We start from the raw sequence: 20,390 nt of genomic DNA on the forward strand, positions 1-20,390 counted from the left end.
AATCAGCCATAATTATATATATTTCCCCTCCCTCTTGAGCCTCCCTTCTCCCTCCCATCCTACCACCATAGATTTTTATATGCCACCAGGGTAGAGAATAGTGATTAATCAATAAAACCAGGAACTGTGAAGTCATGTGAATGTGGCAAAACACACTCAATTTTTTGGAGAAATCACCCTTTGAGAGAATGGGAGTAGGGTTATTCCTGACCCTGGGGAGTCATCCTTGGCACAGATGAGCACATCAGTTTTTAAGTGACACCATACCTGGTTATGGGAAATCTCATGGACAGAGGAGCCTGGCGTGCTGCAGTCCGTGGGGTCGCAGAGAGTCAGACACGACTTAACAACTAAATAACAGCAAATACCTGGTTATACAGTCTCTCAGCTGTGATAATACAGAGTGTTAACTCCTGACACATTGTGTCACAGAACAGTGACCCAATGGATATCAGTTCTTGAATTACATGAGTTCTGCTAAGGATAGTTACCTCATAGTTAAGTGGCTGGATCTTCCTCCATTTTGAGAGTAAGCTTACAGTGTTAGCACTTGACTGTAAGCTCGGTGACAACAGGGTGTGGATGTCCCCAGAACCTCAAGACAGAGCCTGGAATGTAATAACATAATTAATGTGTGCTGACAGTTGAACTAAGTACCCCAAACAGGTCTGAGATGATTCCAATGTATTTCTTCCATAGTTACATGCAGTTGCTCAGTCATGTCCACCTCTTTTGTGACCCTGTGGACTGTGGCCTGCCAACTCCTCGGTCCATGAGATTTCCCAGGCAAGAATACTACTAAGTCAAAGTCTGCCTCATTGGATATAATTTTAATCACGTGTTAGTATTCTCTACATGGTGATGAGTTACCCTTTCGTTGTAGGATAAGGTCATACAACAAAGGTCACAGGGGAGGATTTCTTTGAATTGTGCAAAGTTCTTATGACAACTGATTATCTTCTTAAAATCTTCATGTGAGCACTTTAAATGTCTCCATCTATCTTTACTTTCTTCACAATTTTTGTAATACTAGCTTGACTTGGGGCATTTCTTGTATATCTGCAGAAGGCAGGCAGGTATAAATGATCTTTGTATGTATATGGTCGATTTGCTTTCTAAACAAAATTTGGGGGTTTTGTTTGGGGTTTGGATTTTGGGGGACTTAGAGGTGTTTTGTTTTGTTTTTAGTTTGTTTCCCAAATATATCACATTTTAGATACTGGCTTTTCCTCTGTGGCCAAAATTTTTTTCTAATGCAATTCTTCCATAATGTTGCAGAAAGTAACTTGTGCAGCAGTTTTTAAGAACCTTTTACATATTATATTTTACATCTGGATTTTCACCACTAGTTTAAAATGCTATATAATCCATAGACTGTGATAGCAATAATATTAATTTTTTTCTAAATTAGAAATCTTCATTTTTCAAGTGAGAAATAACATATCTAAATTGTCAGTTACCTGTTTGCAAATAAGTACTCTTGACTCTTGAATAATGCAGGGGTTAAGTCAGCCCCCCATATCTATGGTTCCACATCCGTGGATTCAACCAACCACAGGTCATGAGGCACAACAGTGTGTATTTAGTGAATAAAAATCTGACTATAAGTGGACCCACGCAGTTCAAGCTAGTTGTTCGAGGGTCAGCTGTACTCTGCCAAAACTCTTAAAGAAACTCAACTCTAAAGTCCTTCAGGCTTCATAAAGATTATAAGCAGTTCTTCAGTACAGGTATAACATCATTTTATTGTGCTTCACAGATATGTTTTTCACAAACAGAAATTTTATATAAACCTTGTGTGGAGAAAGTCTGTCAATGCTATTTTTTCAACAGCATTTGCACACTTCATGTCTCTGTGTCACATTTTCGTAACTCTTGCACGATTTCAAACTTTTTCATTATGATTGTATTTGTTACTGTGATCTGTGATCAGGGATCTTTGATGTTACTCTTGTAATTGTTTTGAGCTGCTGAATCACGTCCATATAAGCCTTCAAACTTGATAAATGTTTTGTGTGTTCTGACTGCTCCACTGACCGGCCGTTCTCCCATCTCTCTCCCTCTCCTCACGCCTCCCTGTTTCCTGAGACAACCAACAATATTTAAATTAGGCCAATTAATAACCCTATAGTGGCCTCCAAGTGTTCAGGTGAAAGGGTCGCACATCTCTCTGTCATATTTCAGGCTCCAATCAAAAGCTGGAAATGATTAAGCTGAGTGAGGAGGGCATGTCTAAAGCAGAGAGAGGTTGAAAGATGGTCCTCTTGTGTCAAAGAGTTACCCAAATTTTGACTGCCAAGGAAGAGTTCTTGAAGGAAATTAAAAGTTCACTCTTGTGAACACATAAAATAGTAAGAAAGCAAAACAGTTTTATTGCTGATATGGAGAAAATGTTAGTGGTCTGGATGGAAGATCAAACCAGTTACAATATTCCCTTACACCATAGCCTAATCCAGAGCAAGGCCCTAATCTTTTCAATTCTGTGAAGGCTGAGAGAAGTGAGAAAGCTGCAGAAGGAACGTTTGAAGCCAGCAGAGAGGTTGGTTCATGATGTTTAAAGAAAGAAGCAATCTCCATAACATCAAAGTGCAAGGTGAAGCTGCAAGTGCTGATTAGAAGCTGCAGCAGGTTATCCAGAAGATCTAGCTAAGATCATAAAAAGGTGGCTACACTAAGCAGAAGATTGTCAGTGCAGACAAAAGAGCTGCATGTTAAAAGATACCATCTAGCACTTGCATAGCTAGAGAGAAGTCAATGCCTGGCTTCAAAGGACAAGCTGACTTTCTTATTAGGGGCTAATGCATCTGGCCACTCAAAGTTGAAGCTAGTGCTCATGTACCGTTGTGAAAATCCTAGGTGTTTTAAGAATTAGGCTAAATCCACTCTGCCTGTGCTCTGTAAATGGAACAACAAAGCCTGGATGACAGGACGTCTGTTTACAACATCTATTTAAGCTCACTATTGAGACCTACTGCTCAGGGAAAAAAAAAAAGTCCTTTCAAAATATTAGTGTTCATTGACAGTGTACCTGGTCACCCAAGAGCTCTGATGAAGATATACACTGAGATTACCGTTGTTTACAATGAGATTAATGTTTCGAGATGCCTAACACAGCATCCATTCTGCAGCCCATGAATCAAGGAGTAATCTCAACTTCTGCATCTTGTTATTTAAGTAATACATTCCATGAGGCTAAACCTGGCAGAGTGACTCCTCTGATAAATTTGGGCAAAGTTAATAGAAAATCTTCTGGAAAGGATTCACCATTCTAGATGCTGTTAAGAACATTTGTGATTCATAGAAAGAGGTCAAAATATTAACATTAACAGGAGTTTGGAAGAAGTTGATTCCAACCCTAACGAATGACTTTGAGGGTTTAATCTTCAATGGAGGAAGTAACTGCAGATGTGGTAGAAATAGCAAGAGAACTAGAATTAGAAATGGAGCCTGAAATATGACTGAATTGCTGCAATCTCATGACAAAATTTGAACAGATGAGGAGCTGCTGCTTGTGGATGAGCAAAGAAAGTGGTTTCATGAGATGGAATCTACTCCTGGTAAAGATGCTATGAAGATTGTTTAAACAATAACAAGGGGGTTAGAATATTACATAAACTTAGCTGGTAAAGTAGCAGCAGTGTTTGAAAGGATTGACTCAAATTTTGAAAGAAGTTCTGCTGAGGGCAAAATTCTATCAGACAGCACTGCACACTGTAAAGAGAGACCGTTCATGAAAGGAAGAGTCAATTGATGTGGCAAACTTTATTGTTGTCCTAGTTTAAGAAATTGCCACAGCTATCTCACCCTGATCAATCAGCAGCCATCAACATCGAGACAGGACACTCCACCAGCTAAAAGATTATGACTCGCTGAAGGCTCAGATGATAGTTAGCATTTTTTAGCAATGAAATATTTTTAACTAAGGTAGGTATATTGTTTTTTTTAGATGTAATGCTATTGCACGTTAATAGACTACAATATAATATAAAGGTAACTTACATGCACTGGGAAATAAAAAATTCATCTGACTCACTTTATTGCAATATTTGTTTTATTGTGCTGGTTGGGATCTGAATCAGAAATATCTCTGAGGTATGCTTGTAACTTTTTGTTGTTGTTATAACTTAGTTTTTATTACTTCCTAAATATCATTGGATTTCTTCTTTGATCCATCAACTTAATTCCTTCTGAACTCTAAGGAAAAGAACACCATTTTTGGTTTTCCCACCTTACCATCTTGGTTCAGCTTGCAAAATTCCAATGTTCTTCAAAAGTACAGCTACCAAAAATTATGTGAGAAATTATAAAAACACGAAATGTAAATAATTCCAAGGGACATTAAATACATTTGTACATAGTATCTTATATGGGTTTTGGAGTCAGACCAACCTTGGTTTGAATTCTAGCTCTTCTGTCTTTTACTGGGTGAACTTGGGTGTGTTTTTTAATCTAATTCTCATTCTTCTTATCTGTGAAATGGAAATGAAAATAATAACCTTGTCTTGGGGTTATTGTAAGGATTAAGTGACTTAGCAGTCGTAAGATGCTTAGTGCACTGTTTGTCTTACAAGCACTCAAAGAATGGTATCTGAGGACTTCCCTGGTGGTCCAGCGGCTAAGACTCCATGCTGCCAATTCAGGAGGCCCAGTTCCATCCCTGGTCAGGGAACAAAGATCCCACATGCTGCAATTAAGATCAAAGACCCTGCATGCCACAACTAAGACCTGGCACAGCCAAATAAATAAATATATTTTTAAAAGAAGAAGAAATGGTATCTGGCACTATCGATGTACATATATTTTAACGGCTGTTTATTGGACACTTGGTGTGTATGTGCAAAGTCTTAGGCCATGGTGATATAGAAGCAGATGGGATACAGTCTATGAGAGATAGCATAGACTGCTAGAGAGTAGAGGCAGGGCAGCTAACCCACACAGTTACATTCAGACTCCCAGAGGGAGTAATAACTGAGTTGAATTTTAAAGGACGCGTATAGACTGGCTCCAAAAAGAAGCAGGGGAAAGAAATTTCCAATCATAGGGAATAGCGTATGCAAAGAGATTCAACATACAAGTTAAATTTTAAGAATGAACATTTATCGGGACTTCTCTGCTGGTCCAGTGGTTAAGAATCTGCCCTGCAATGCAGGGGATGCAGGTTCGATCCCTAGTTAGTTAGGGAACTAGGGTTCCACGTGCCATGAAGCAACTAAGCCCGCTCACCGCAACTACTAAGCCCATGTTTCACAACTAGAGAGTGTGCACCACAGCGGAAAGATCCCTCATGACGCAGTGAAGATCCTGCAGCCGAATGAACAATTATCTATTATGACATTGTGTGGCGGCCACTGTTCTCCTATGTAATATCACTTGGTGCCACAGTCAAAGGGAGTAGAGGAATGCAATGAACTACAAGTCTTTTTGAATACAGAGCTTGCTCTTTTCTATGTTCATAAAAATGTTAAATATATGTTATAGCTACTGAATGTCCAGTGTTATAGTTAAAATTGAGGAAAAATATCTAAAATATATAAAGAACTCACACAATTCAATAGCATATATATATAAACACACAACTAAAAAATGGGCAGAAGTTCTGAATAGACATTTTTCCAAAGACCTGTAGATGATCCACAGGTACATGAAAAGATGCTCAGTCACTAATGATGATCACTAATCATGAAGAAAATCAAAAGCACAAATCAAAAGCACAATGTATTATCTCACACCTGTTAGAGTGGCCATTATCAAAAGACAAGAAATAAGCATTGGAGAAAAGGGAACCATTGTGCACTGTTGGTGGGAATGTAAATTGGTGCAGCCACTCTGAAAAAACAGAATGGAGGTTCCTCAAAAAATTAAAAATAGAACTAACAACCTAAGGGCCCACTGATGTATGAACAGTTAAAGAAAATGTGGTTATACATATATACAATGGGATATTATTCAGCCATAAGAAAAAAATTAAAATTTGCAACAATATAAATAGATATCACTTATACGTGGGATCTTTAAAAAAAATTTTTTTTTAATTTAAAAACTAAGATACATACAAAGAATTGACTATTGGTTGCCAGAGGTGGGGTTCGGGGGTGGGTAAAATGGGTCTGGGCTCAAAAGGAACAAACTGCCCATTATAAAAAAGTTGTAAGGATGTAGTGTAACAGGGTGACTATAGGAAATAATACTATATTGCTAAGAGAGTAGTTTTTTTAAGTTTTCATTTTAAAAAATTGAAAGTTGATTGTGAAAAAAAGTAGTATTGAGTGGTTTAAAGACCATGGCAGTGGATTTCTAAGTCCGGAATTATAATTTAGGCTCATCCACCTAACAGCTGGACTTCCCAGGTGGCACTAGTGGTAAAGAACCCACCTGCCAATGCAGGAGTCATAGGAGACGGTCAACAATGGTGGCTTAGCGGTCAAGAATCTGCCTTCAATGCAGAAGCCCCAGCAGACATGGGTTCAATCCTTGGGTTAAGATGCCCTGGAGAAGGAAATGGCAACCCCCTCCAGTATTCTTGCCCGGAGAATCCCATGGACAGAGGAGCCTGGAGAGCGACAGTCCACAGGGTCACAAAGAGTCAGACACGAATGAAGTGACTTAGCATACACACCAGCAGATGGCAAGAAGTAGCCTACAGATAATTACAATGGTGGTGACAGAAGTCATTTTGAAATTTAAAATGTACTATAATTAACTGGCAAAATAGAAAATAAAATATTGGTTTTATAGTTCTTTGTCACTATCATACTTTGCTTGTCTTCTTCAAAGAATTAAAACATTTTCATCAGGAACTTTGATAAATGCTTTGGCCTCAATAGTTCTTTCCTCATCCTACATACCTTTCTGCTATCCTATCTTGTCCAGTCCCCCCCTCACTGATCTCTCATATACACATATATGTATTTCTCCTGCCCTCTCCTCTTGCACCTTGTAGTTCCAAAATTAGCTCATTCTGCACCTACCTATCCAAGCTTTTCTTCTTTCTCCAGGACTTTTCCCAGCTGGGAGTAAGGAGCTATGTATGTATGTTGTTTGTGTGTGTGCTCAGTCACATTAGTAGTGTCCAACTCTTTGCGACTCTGGACTGTAGCCCACCAGGCTCCTCTGTCCAAGGGATTCTCCAGGCAATAATACTGGAGTGGGTTGCCATCTCCTCCTCCAGGGGATCTTCCCGACCCAGGGATCAAGCCTGCATCTCTTATGTCTCTGGCATTTGCAGGCGCAAGCCATATATATGTGTCTGTATATATATACACATACATATACATATATATATATATATATATATATATATATACACACACACACACACACATATATGAATAGGAATAGTTGACATTAGCTGGTACTTTAAAGTTTTTAATACTTTGACCTGTGTGCCTCTCCTGGTGCCTTCTGTACTCGGTCCTCTATTGGAAGAGGAGTCAGTTTACATTGGAAGAACTATCTAAGCACCTTTTAAGGTACAGACCATTCGTTCAAAAATATTTACTTCTGGCCGTATTAGAATAACTAATACTAGACTTATCTTACCACTATAAACCACTAGAAAATGGGACAGAACCTATGAAGCAACTGTTTCTGATACTGGACAAACAGGAGTATTATCCAGAAGACTAAGGAAACAAATAGGGTGAGCCCTGGAAGCACGTTACCAACCATGGCACAAAGAGGAGGAGTTCAAGGAAAGCATGGTGGCATTTTCTCATGAGCTGAGAAAACTGAGTTTATAATTTAGGAAGACTACAGTGGCTAGAATTTATGGCAACACATACTGGGAAGGAGGAAATTAACCAGAGAAAGGTCCAGAAATCTGCATAGGAGTCCCTTTGATTTTATTACTAAATGCTCAATGGACATACATAGAAACTCAACAAAACTGGGGACTTCCTTGGTGGTCCAGTGCCTAAGACACTGTGCTCCCAATGCAGGGAGCACAGGTTTGATCCCTGATCAGAGAACTAGATCCCACACATCCCAACTAAGGATGCTATGTGCCACAACTAAAACCTGGCACAGCCAAATAAATGTTTAAAAAAAAGAAATGCCACAAAACTGGGCTCCTACTGGAGAGCTGCAAACTGAACATGTCCCAGAGATTATACAGGAATGGGAGGTGTTGAGTTCTGTCCAGCCAGAGACATTGTTGAACCCCTGGAGCATTCAGTAGAGACCCAATAAGGACCATTTATTGGATTTAGTAAAAGGGGTCAACTTGTCCTGAAGTAAAGGCTACTCTTGCCAAAGCCTTTGTGTGGATCACAATAAACTGTGGAAAATTCTGAAAGAGATGGGAATACCAGACCACCTGATCTGCCTCTTGAGAAATTTGTATGCAGGTCAGGAAGCAACAGTTAGAACTGGACATGGAACAACACACTGGTTCCAAATAGGAAAAGGAGTACGTGAAGGCTGTATATTGTCACCCTGCTTATTTAACTTATATGCAGAGTACATCATGAGAAATGCTGGACTGGAAGAAACACAAGCTGGAATCAAGATTGCTGGGAAAAATATCAATAACCTCAGATATGTGGATGACACCACCCTTATGGCAGAAAGTGAAGAGGAACTAAAAAGCCTCTTGATGAAAGTGAAAGTGGAGAGTGAAAAAGTTGGCTTAAAGCTCAACATTCAGAAAATGAAGATCATGGCATCCGGTCCCATCACTTCATGGGAAATAGATGGGGAAACAGTGGAAACAGTGTCAGACTTTATTTTTCTGGGCTCCAAAATCACTACAGATGGTGACTGCAGCCATGAAATTAAAAGATGCTTACTCCTTGGAAGGAAAGTTATGACCAACCTAGATAGCATATTCAAAAGCAGAGACGTTACTTTGCCAACAAAGGTTCGTCTAGTCAAGGCTATGGTTTTTCCTGTGGTCATGTATGGATGCGAGAGTTGGACTGTGAAGAAGGCTTAGCGCCGAAGAATTGATGCTTTTGAACTGTGGTGTTGGAGAAGACTCTTGGGAGTCCCTTGGACTGCAAGGAGATCCAACCAGTCCATTCTGAAGGAGATTAGCCCTGGGATTTCTTTGGAAGGAATGATGCTAAAGCTGAAACTCCAGTACTTTGGCCACCTGATGCGAAGAGTTGACTCATTGGAAAAGACTCTGATGCTGGGAGGGATTGGGGGCAGGAGGAGAAGGGGACGACAGAGGATGAGATGGCTGGATGGCATCACTGACTCAATGGACGTGAGTCTGGGTGAACTCTGGGAGTTGGTGATGGACAGGGAGGCCTGGTGTGCTGCGATTCATGGGGTCGCAAAGAGTCGGACACGACTGAGCAACTGATCTGATCTGATCTGATCTGATACTCAGTGTAACAACTCTTAAAAACAATCCTCAAAGGAACAAACAGACTCACAACTTAGCTGCCTGGAAAAACAAAGTTCAACCCTTTGGAAAAATACAACAAAATTAAGATACTCATTGATACAGTAGTTGCAATCTTCATCATTCAGGCAAAAGTCACTGGACATGGCAAAGGATCACGAAAATGTTATGCATAACCAAGAAATAAAAGTCAAAACCAACACAGAAACAACAAGGATAATGGAATTAGCAGAAAGGGATTATAAAAGAGCCCTTATAAATATGCTCAGTGATTTAAAGAGGAACATGAATATAGTGAGGAGAAAAGTGGAAGATGTATAAAGGAAGCAAATGGAGGTCTAAGAAATGAAAGATGCAATATCTGAAATGAAAAATTCACTGAAGGGGTTTATCAGCAGAGTAGACATTATGGAAGAAAGGATCACTGTGCTCGAAGACAAAATAGAGATTATCTAAACTGAAACATAGAGGGGAAAAAATGACTGAGCAAAATGCACAAGCTTCTGTGATGTGAGACAAGCAGTGTATCGTATATGTAAATGGAATCTAAGAAGAAAAACATAGTGGGAGAGGCACAAAAAATATTTGAAGAAATAATGACTGAATTTTTTTCACGTTATAAAAATTATAAACACATAGATCTAAGAATTTCAATGAACCCCAAGAAGAATAAACAATATAAACCATAGCAAAGGACACTGTGTAATCAAATTCCTACAAACCAATTATAAACAGAAACTCCTAAAAGTATCCAGAGGGAAAAATACACATTACATAAGGGGAACAAAAATTGATTGCAGACTTCTTGTGGGAAACAATACAAACCAGAAAAAAAAAGAAATCTTTCAAGTACTGGGAAAATAAACTGTCAACATAAAATTCTATATCCTTCAAATATGATGGGGAAATAAAGACAAAAACAATAGCCAAGAGAATTTCTTAGTAGAAACCTGCACTACAGTAAATACTGAAGGAAGTTCTTCAGGGGAAACTAAAATAATACTGGACGGAAATTCAGATGCACTCAAAGGCATGAAAAGCCCCAGGAGTGGTAAATCTTTGGGTAAATGCAAAGAGTTATTTTCTTCATTTCTTCATTTCTTTAAAAGGCAGCTGACAACTTAAATAAAAATAACACAATATTGTAAGGTTTATATCATGTCGAAGTAAAATGTATGCCAAGAATAGCACAAAGGTTAAGAAGGGAAAATGGAAGAATACTACTGTAAATTACATTTATAAGTAAAGTAGTAACATTGGGAAATAAACCAAGTTAAAGTGCATATTGTAAATCGTAGATCAGTCACTTTTAAAAATAGAAAAAGAGAGTCAATAACACATCACTGTTACTCCCTCAATCTTGTCTGATTCTTTGTGACTCCATGGACTGTAGCCCACCAGGCTCCTCTGTCCATGGAATTCTCCAGGTAAGAATACTGGAGTGGGTTGCCATTTCCTTCTCTAGCGGGTCTTCCCAACACAGGGACTGAACTCAGGTCTTCTGTGTCTCCTGCATTGGCATGCGGATTCTTTACCACTGAGCCACCCGGGAAGTATAGTGAAGAAGAAATAGAGTACAATTAATCCTGAATAAACTAGGGCAAGAGGACAGAAATGAGTGCTGTAATGTTGGGCAGTGGTGTTGCTATGAAGAAAATTGTTGGGAAGCAGTTCTCCATAAATGTTTTCACGTTGCTGTGCGATCAGGACTTTCTGAGAAAGTCTGTTGGCACTTGGATTAAAGAATGTTTTTGAATGCCAAACAAAGCCTAAAAGTCAGAGACCTCTGGAGAGATTTAGACTTTTCCTTGGATACATTTATTTACATTCTTGGGGTTATAAAGCTAGAGACCTCCCCCTCCTTTCGCCTAAGAGGATTGGTTCACAGTGCAGAGCAAAGGTCAGTAGGTCATGTTCTTCGCCATCCCTCCCTCCCACCCTTGCTCTCTGCCCATCCCACTCTAGAGGGCAGGAGGAGCAGCAGCTGTGGTGGTTGTCCTGCATCAGCTCCCAAAATTCATTATTTAAAGGTTTCTCTCATCACCTCACCCCATGGGGCATTGGTACACAGAGAACTAACACAATTATGAGTAATTAAAAGCCTGGATCTGGTTCAAAAACTTAGTGCTTCTTATCAGAATGAATGAATGAATACTTCACAAAAATTCAGTTAGGTACAGGTATCTCACCTGTAAGGTGGTCTGGGAAGGCCCCTCCGAGGAGGTAACACTTGAGCACAGTAGTGAATGAAATGCCATGGAAGACCATAACACGGAAGAAGACCATAACATGCTCAAGCTTTACTAGCTCTTCCAATGACTAGCATGCTTTTTCACACATAAGCAAAATTTAAATAAATGAGGGTCAGGTATATGACATGCTGAAAGGCTGGCCACTTCTGACTAGAATATTGTTTATCTATATTGATTCAAGAGTAGCTGTATCTTCAGACAAAATGACTTTTTAGCCACAGGCTTGTTTAGCCAGGAAAAGAGTTAGAAATGGAAATCAGTTAAGACGCATTTAAAGCCTAATTCATGTTTCATTTCCTTAAATAAACCTTAAGTATATGTCTGAAAATGTAGGGTTAGGCTCCACAAAATGAAGTTTTAGTTTTGAGGCTAAGTTCTTTTTACAAGGGTAGAAATAGCTGTCACCAGCTTGGTTTGGGAATTACTCTTATGCTTGTAAATGTGACATACACAAATGCTGAGAAGAATAGATATGGGTGAAAAATACAGGCTGTAGGAATAATAAATGAGCATAATGAATGTTAACTGAGTAAAAACGAATGGTACAATCCCCCATTACAGGGGTGTACCATGTGTCAGAAGCTTGCAGCCTGAAAGAAGAAAGGATGGAATTCAAAAGCCAAAAAGCAGCACATCCTTTGACTTTTGGCTGGAGTCAGTATCAGTGTGACCTCTTTGGTCAAAACACTTCTCATCCGTGTTTCACCAGGTCATTCCTTCCTTCAATATGAATCATCTGTGAGAATCTTTAACAGGGACGTCATTGTCAAGAAGTTAAAAGCAATTGATAAGTTGTTCTGATAATACCTGTCAGTGAAATAACTCAGAGTACAAAACCCAGGCATTTAAGGAGTTGACAAGTATTATTAAACCTGTTTTGCAAGAGAAGAATCTGGTTCAAAGAGGGAAAAGCTGTCAAAGGTAATGCAGTCTGTGAGTGGCTCAGGCCTCCTGCCTTGTACAACTAAGCTCTAACTGCATGGCCTCTCATGGCCCAGGAGACTGGGGGGCCACCTCTAAACATTTATTGGTTCTTCCTTCTGTCCAAATTTGAAATATCATGACATTTTAAAGCTACAGATTTGTTTTAAATTCAAATATATTTCTTATATCTGGTTTTCTCCTTCATTCAGAAATTTATACTATTTAAAAATTAAAATGGTAGCAACAGTGTATTTCTACCAGTGTATGCTCAGTCGTGTCCAACTCTGACTCTGCAGACTGTAGCCTGCCAGGCTGCTCTGCCCATGGATTCTCTAGGCAAGAATACTGGAGTGGGTTGCCATTTCCTCCTCCAGAGAATATTCCCCATCCAGGAATTGAACCCCAGTCTCCTACATTGGCAGGCAGATTATTTACCACTGAGCAACCTGGGATGCCCATATTTCTACCAGTACTACTTCCTTTTTTTTTTCCTCTGAGTATTTATTTGAGTACAGTCTTTGACACCCTACTGAGAGCTCATGTTTGAATTGGGAAGAATCATGGTGATGCTTTCATACAGAGGACAGTACTTTGTGCAGGTTCTTTCATGAACCTGACCTTAACTTCATGGCTTTAATAAAGAAAAGAAAAAGATAGAAAAACCTAATTCAAAGTAAATTAGGATCTTTAATTCAGAAATTCTTCTGCCCATTTATAACTAATTTTCTAGTTGCTCTCCAGTCCACTTTCCACTCTTTAACTCATTCACTTTTAAAAAATAATAAATCAGCAATAAACTGCCTTACTCTGGGTTCAGCAGAAAGCAGATCCATAAGACAAAGGCTTGAGTGCACATCCTCTATGCTGGACTATAATCCAGGAAGCAAGATCCAGAGAAAGTGAAGCCAAGAAGCAGAAGTGTCTATACCAAGATACTTGATGTATTTTAACAGATTTCTCTGTCCTGCAGGACAGCCAGAACAGAAACAGAAACCCTGAAATGGTGAGAGGGTCACCCAAGGCAAGGCTCTGTTAGGTTGCACCTGCAAGAAGCCAACTGGTGCTGGGATGCAGGGAGGCCAGATAAATCTAAAATAGTTACAAGCGGCTTCCCATAAAACACAAAGATATGCTTGGTACATACATTTCCATGTACTTTCCCCACTCCCATCTTTCTCATGGATATCTGTCATTAACATTTCATTTTCTATACACTTGCATATCATAAGAGGATATATACATAGTATCTTTTTCCTTTTAAGAAACATGAATCAGGTTATACTAATCTTATTCTGTAACATGTTTTTTCACGCCTCTGTTACTTGCATCATGGTTAGATTTTGTCTTATTGTCAGCAAGCTGATTTTGCCCCTGTAAGAAGTTCATTGGAAAACACTGATTTAACATTTGTTGACTTAATGTCTGAACGTAAGAACGATAGTTACAGTTCTTGCTTATATTAATAGAAAAGGAATGCTGCTGATATTGGGAATGCAGTGGACAAGGTCTTGTAAAACATGGAATTGTAATTGCCAGACAATTGAACAGTCATCCCAGCCTCCTCTTCCCCATTTATCAACACCTCCACATCTTCAAATAAGAAACAAAGGATGCCCTACAAGGGAGACATGGAAAAGAGATGTAGGGGAGGAAATAACCACCTTCCCTCTACCTTTCTCAGTTCTTGACTGAGACCCCTGTAATGAAAGACAGATTAGCAAGAGGAAAACAGAAATTTAGTAACATGTATCCCTCAGATATACATGGGAGATATCCAGGGGAAGAAATGAATCCACAAGAATTTGGGATTAAATAACATCTTAATAGGGAAGGGAGAGGGGAGTGGTAGGTCTCTTCATTGTTTTTAGTCTACATCATGTCTGACTCTTTTGCAACCCCATGGACTGTAGGACACCAGGCTCCTCTGTCCATGGAATTTTCCAGGCAAGAATACTGGAATGGGTTGCCATTTCCTCCTCCAGGGGATCTTCATGGACCAGAGATCAAACCCATGTCTCCTACATTGACAGGTGTATTCTTTACCACTGAGCCACCTGGGAAGCCTGGTAGAACCCTTAGGGGAGAGTAAATGATTTTTAGAACAGATTGATGGCAGTCCTGGGTGTTCATTGGAAGGACTGATGTTGAAGCTGAAACTCCAGTACTCTGGCCACTTGATGCAAAGAGCTGACTCATTTGAAAAGACCCTGATGCTGGTAAAGATTGAGGGCAGGAGGAGAAGGAGACGATAGAGGATGAAATGGTTGGATGGTATCACCAACTCAATAGACATGGGTTTGGGTGGACTCCTGGGGTTGGTGATGGACAGGGAGGCCTGGCGTGCTGCGGTTCATGGGGTCGCAGAGTCGGACATGACTGAACGACTGAACTGAACTGAACTGAACTGATGGCCCTTAGAAAAATAGATGAGAGGTGTGATAGTCTGCAAGAAAGGCTGTCTAGGCATGGTATTGACTTCTCTTCTCCTTTCCTGTGACAAGAGTCATCCCATCTGGTTGATCAAACTCCAGGAAGGGGATTGATGACAGCTGAGTTCCTATAAGGGAGTTCAGAGCAAACCTGTCCCTGCATCTGCTGGTTTTCAAGTACCCACAACTCCAGATAATATACCAAAGCAGCACATTTTGCAGTGGCATGTCCTCAACTCCTACAGTCATATTTTGGGGTGGCATGTTCTGCTGCTCTTCAGAGACAAGAGGAGACTCTTACAAAGGTTCATCCAGTCAGCAAATGGGGATAAGATGGTACAGACATTGGTCCCTGTCCTCGTACTGGAAAAGGCGACAACTGAGGGGAGGAAGAGATAAGAGTAGAACAGAGATGCAGACAGGAAAGAAAATAGGAGCATTCCAAAGGAGTGAGAAATTTAAGTGATGGCTAAATCAGTACAGTGCTTGTGTTAATATAAGTTGTTTAGAAATGAGTTTAAATCTCAGCCATCTGCTCCCACGTCAAACACATACATGCTGTACCCTTGACTTCACTCCTCCCCCACAAACACGTACATCCCAATAATAATCTGGTGATATGTTTTTCATGATTTCCCACAGTTGATAATAAAAAATACACTTAATTCAAACCAGTGAATTGTGACCCAGATCTAAGTATAAATATAGTGGAAGTCATAAGTTTATTTAGTGACAGTCTTACTAATTAAGTTATTTCGGCCTGTTTTTAGCCACATTGGATACTTTTTTCTTCTTAAGGTTGTTATGAATGTTGTTTGTAGCAGCATCAATAAGCCAAGAATTCACACAGTTACTCAATCACACAGATTACTCATCATTGCCTGTTCATAACAGAATCCTAAAGTGCTTAAGATTTCTGATGCAAATCAAACTCTCATCATCACTTGTCATTGCTAAATTAAATGACAGGATAATAACATTACATTAAGAGCATTTTTCTCTTGATTGAGTACCTTTTTCAGAAGTGAACCTTGTAGATGTATATTTTTTCCATCGGTACTATAAATGCATTTAGAATCCAAGATAAAAATAGAATTGAAAAGGGGAGGAGTAGAGTGGGATGTTTTCAAATTATTGATGAATCTCTTTTGAATCTCAAATAACCATATTTGACAGGGCATTGCTAGGGAACCGAGCAATGTTTTAGCCCAATTTATTGAGACTTTTATAACTTCATAAGGGAGGTTCACAGGTCAAACTTGGTTTTTATTGACATGATCATGTGTTCCTGGCATCAGTCATTGCAAATAGGCTGTTAGGGACCTGTAGGAATTGGCACTGTTCTGTTACTCTAATACAGTAAGATACTGTCTTCTGTTAGATTGCAGCCTATGTGGGAAATGAATATAAATTTCTAACCTGCTAAAGCAGAGTAGGTTCTCAGTTGACTTATTGTGGACTTATCTCTTGGCCTTTCTTTCTTGTCTAAAGCTAGTTAATGCCTGCTATCTCTCCACTGGCTCCAGGCCCTCGTGGTAAAGGATCCACCTGCTAATATATGAGACCCAGGTTCAATCCCTGGGGTATAAAGATCCCCTGGAAGAGAGCATGGCAACCCACTCCAATATTCTTCCCTGGAGAACCCCACGGACAGAGGAGCCTGTTGGGCTACGGTCCATAGCGTCGCAAAGAGTTGGACATGACTAAAGCGACCTAGCACACACACACGCACAGCCCTTGGCCCACTTCTTTGTGGCCAGTTGAGCAGTCCTCATGCTGCTGGAGTCCATCTTCTCCATTTGTCCCTATACCCAGAACTCTTTCTCCTTTTAAAGTCGTCTATTCTTCAAAGATACTGTTTCCTCACATCTTACATCTTTAATGTTATCCTAGAGAAAGTCTTTTACTCTTTCTGCCTCACTTAATACTATCCTCACTAGGCAGTAACATGTCAGTAAAATTCCTTAGCACTTGGAGACGTCAGTGAAGGTACAAACTGAAAAAAGATTGGCTTTGAGTTGACAATAATCAAATCTGGGTGATAGGTACATGGGGCTGGGGGAAGTCACTATAACATTTTCTATAGTTTTATGTTTGGAATTTTCTATAGTAAAAATTGTAAACTAAGATCTTTAGAATCCTTTTTTTTTTTTTTGATTAATGCTCTTTTTGAGTCAGTGCATGAAATGGATGGTATACAAGGTGGACTAGGACTAAAACCTAATCCTGCCATCTAAATACCCTACTTCCACCCCACCCCCAAGGAAACAAATAAGACTGTTTCATGCCTGGATTTGCAACTTCCTTCTTCTCCTTAGGCCTTAAACATGGTTACCAGAATTATAGCACACTTCCTCCTTCTCATAAGTGACTAGATAGACCTGTACAGAACACATTAACTTGGTCCCATTTTTCAAGTCCCACTGTGAATAAAGTTCTGTGCTGGGCCTTGGGAAGGGAGAATATGAAGTTACTTCCCTCTTAGAGTTCCACGAGAAGGAAAACAGAGGCACCCATGAACAACCCTGATGCAGTACAGACGCTAAGAGTTGTGCTGTGAAGTAGAGCTACAGTGGTGTGAGAGTGAGGAATTTTGTCAAACAGATGACTTCTTGATAGTGATACAAACTACTGAATATTATCTTTAAGGAAAAGAGAATCCTTCTTGCTCCTGCTTGCAGTTCTGGCTGCTAAGACCAGGGCTCCATCAGATAAACTTGCCTCTGTCTTCTGAAAAACTCAAATTGACTGCAGTTTCCAATGTGCTTTTCCCCCCTCTTTTTCTTTTAAATTATAGCCTTACTTCTCGTCTGCCAAAAACTGGAGAAACCATCCATGGACATAAGTTTTTTATTGGCTTTGGAGGGAAAGGTGCCAACCAGTGCGTCCAAGCTGCTAGGCTTGGAGCAAAGACATCCATGGTGTGCAAGGTAAGAACAAAGTACAGTGAAGAGGGTTCTAGAGGCAAGAACCTGGTTAAGACATGAGCTCGTTTTTTTATAAACTATTTAAAATGAGCAATTCAGTGGCATTTAGTATATTCACAGTGTTATACAACCACCATATCTATCTAGTTCCAGAACATTTCCATCATTTCAAAGTAAAACTCCTTACCCATTAAGCAGTTTCTCCCCATTCCCCCTCCTCTCAGCCCCTGGCAACCACCAATCTGCCTTCTGTCTCTATGGATTTATCTATTCTGGATATTTCCTATAAATGGAATCATATGATATGTGACATTTTGTGTCTGGCTTCTTTTACTGAGCATAATGTTTTCAAGGTTCATCTACCTTATAGCATGTATCAGTACTTTTATTCCTTTTGTGGCTGAATAATATTCCATTGTATATACCAGTTATCCATGTATCTGTTGATGGGCTGTTCCCACCTTTTGGCTATTGTGAACAGTGCCGCTATAAACAAGTACATGTACATGCATGTTTAAGTATCTGTGTGAGCCTTTGAGAGGCTCATTGTTTTTAAAGATTTAAATAGGAGAGAGTAATCTTCCTTGTCCTTTGTATTAATTTCTACCTCACTGAATCCTCTGGGAAGTAGCAGTCCTCAAATAACTTAATGCTGCATTCCCTGAATTTAACAGGTTTTATAACTGGAGTGTGAGAAGTGAGGGGAATTAGTCTACTCTGACAGGTTCCTGTGGTCCAGCTTCTAAACAACAGCATGAATCATCTTGTTTTTAGCAAGTTTCACTCCAGCAGCATGGCTTTTGGAAACTTGGTCTAATAACTGGTGGTTGCCTCACCTCTAAGCTGTTTCCTTCTAATGCTATATCTCAGATCAGAAAGGAATCTGGGCCTTAATGAACTGCACATAACTGATCTTTAGTTCTGTTTTCAGGTATGTTAAGAAAAGACATGTAAAGTATGGAAATCTTGTTTCTATCCATTATACTGAAATTATTTGAAAATAAAACAAAATTGGCTGCCAAAGTTTCAATTTTTGCATCTTTAATGAAATTTTATTGGTATAACAGGAAAAATTCCCGTTATTTGTATTTGTTATTGGTATAATGGGGAAAATCATTTATTTGCTTTAGGAAAGCTAGCTAGGGTCTGCACAGTAGAAGATAAGAAAAACATGAGAAATTTAAAAGAATAATCTCTCTCCTGTGAGCTGGGTAGATTTTACCAAAATTTCTCTGAAATGTCATTTCCCATTATATACAGCACTTTTCTCTCCACAGGAGTCTTTAAATGATGTATAAACTCTACAATTATCACTTCATCTGCTAAGGAACTGTATCTTTATTCTAATTGATGATATAATTCTCACCTGGCTATTTGGTCAAAAACATCACATGAAGCACAAAATTCAAATTAAGAAACCTTCACTTGCTAAGGTTGAGCTCTTAATATTTTTAAAATATCAATTAGCAATTAATTATTGATGACCTATTATGTGCTAAGAATTATGGGACTGGGAGAAGGAGCTGATTAAAAGTATTAGGCCTGACCCATCCTATACCTGATTAGAAATGGGGGTTTGGTGAACAATCAGATGGTGCAGGCTTTAAGCAGGGCTTGGGAAGTGAAAAGAAGATGGTATCATTTCCTGGCTGGGAAACCTGGACAGAGAATTAGTACTGGTATTGGAAGCAAGGTACCAAAAATGGGTGCCCTGGGCAGAGGGGAGTCCCCTAGAGTTGGAGATGTGAAAGGAGAGTTAGAGAACCCCCTGTTGGAAGCTTTATAAAAGCCATTCCTGTAGCCCATTAAAGTCAAAAATGGATGTCCCCTGCAATGTCACCCAACTCAATGATTTTGAGGTTGGTTTTATTTTAGGTCTGTTGAACATTGAGGCAAAGAGAAATGCAAAATAGAAATATTTGAATTGTGGAATTGAACTTGGGAAATGAATCATGAAACCATAGGAGTGGAGGTGAGCAGAATAGAAGACAGAGGGCTGTATTTTGGGAAGTGCTCCAGTAAGGAGGTTGATTAAACAGCTGTGCTGTTTGTTTTATTCTGGTATGTGTGTGATGGCTATGTGAGCACCTGTACAATTCTGAAAGTTCTTTATGTCTACAGTGCCTGATCTAGTCGTCTGTGGTTTAGCCCCACAGTGAAAATTTACCCTGATTATCTGTACTGAAAGGACATGGAAACATGGCCTCATCTAAAACCTGTACAAGTTTACTTTGCTTAGATACCCTGAGGCACCTTTAGATATAGATTTATTTAAGCTTAAACAAAGTGCATCATATTCTTAGGCTTCTTAAAAATAAAATATCTTTGTAATTAGAGTTATTGTTAACCATTAATCATAATATTTCATTCAATTGTGAGGTATATTTTTATCGAGCAAATTAACCTAACTGCCTTATGCTGCTGCTGCTGCTGCTGCGTCACTTCAGTCGTGTCCAACTCTGTGCGACCCCAGAGACGGCAGCCCACCAGGCTCCCCCGTCCCTGGGAT

The 20,390-nt window shown here is 39.5% G+C and overlaps 2 protein-coding genes across 10 annotated transcripts in view; one reads left to right on the forward strand and one right to left on the reverse strand.

The window, feature by feature from the left end:
- Positions 1-20,390, reverse strand: part of BABAM2 (BRISC and BRCA1 A complex member 2) — a 474,973-nt gene that overhangs the window by 436,308 nt on the left and 18,275 nt on the right. For 7 of the 8 annotated variants that reach the window (XM_044926125.2, XM_044926130.2, XM_044926119.2 and 4 more), the window contains exon 2: positions 492-608. The exons of the other annotated variant lie outside the window; for it this stretch is intronic. The gene's annotated coding sequence lies outside the window, so the exon portion shown is untranslated. The remainder of the gene's footprint in view (positions 1-491; positions 609-20,390) is intronic. 8 annotated transcript variants of the gene reach the window in all.
- RBKS (ribokinase) overlaps positions 1-20,390 on the forward strand; it is a 95,725-nt gene that overhangs the window by 12,765 nt on the left and 62,570 nt on the right. For both annotated transcript variants that reach the window (XM_025262340.3, XM_025262341.3), the window contains exon 2: positions 17,752-17,884. In XM_025262340.3, the coding sequence (XP_025118125.3) occupies positions 17,752-17,884 (133 nt within the window). The remainder of the gene's footprint in view (positions 1-17,751; positions 17,885-20,390) is intronic.

This window comes from Bubalus bubalis, chromosome 12, assembly GCF_019923935.1.
Source record: "Bubalus bubalis isolate 160015118507 breed Murrah chromosome 12, NDDB_SH_1, whole genome shotgun sequence".
Lineage (NCBI taxonomy): Eukaryota > Metazoa > Chordata > Mammalia > Artiodactyla > Bovidae > Bubalus > Bubalus bubalis.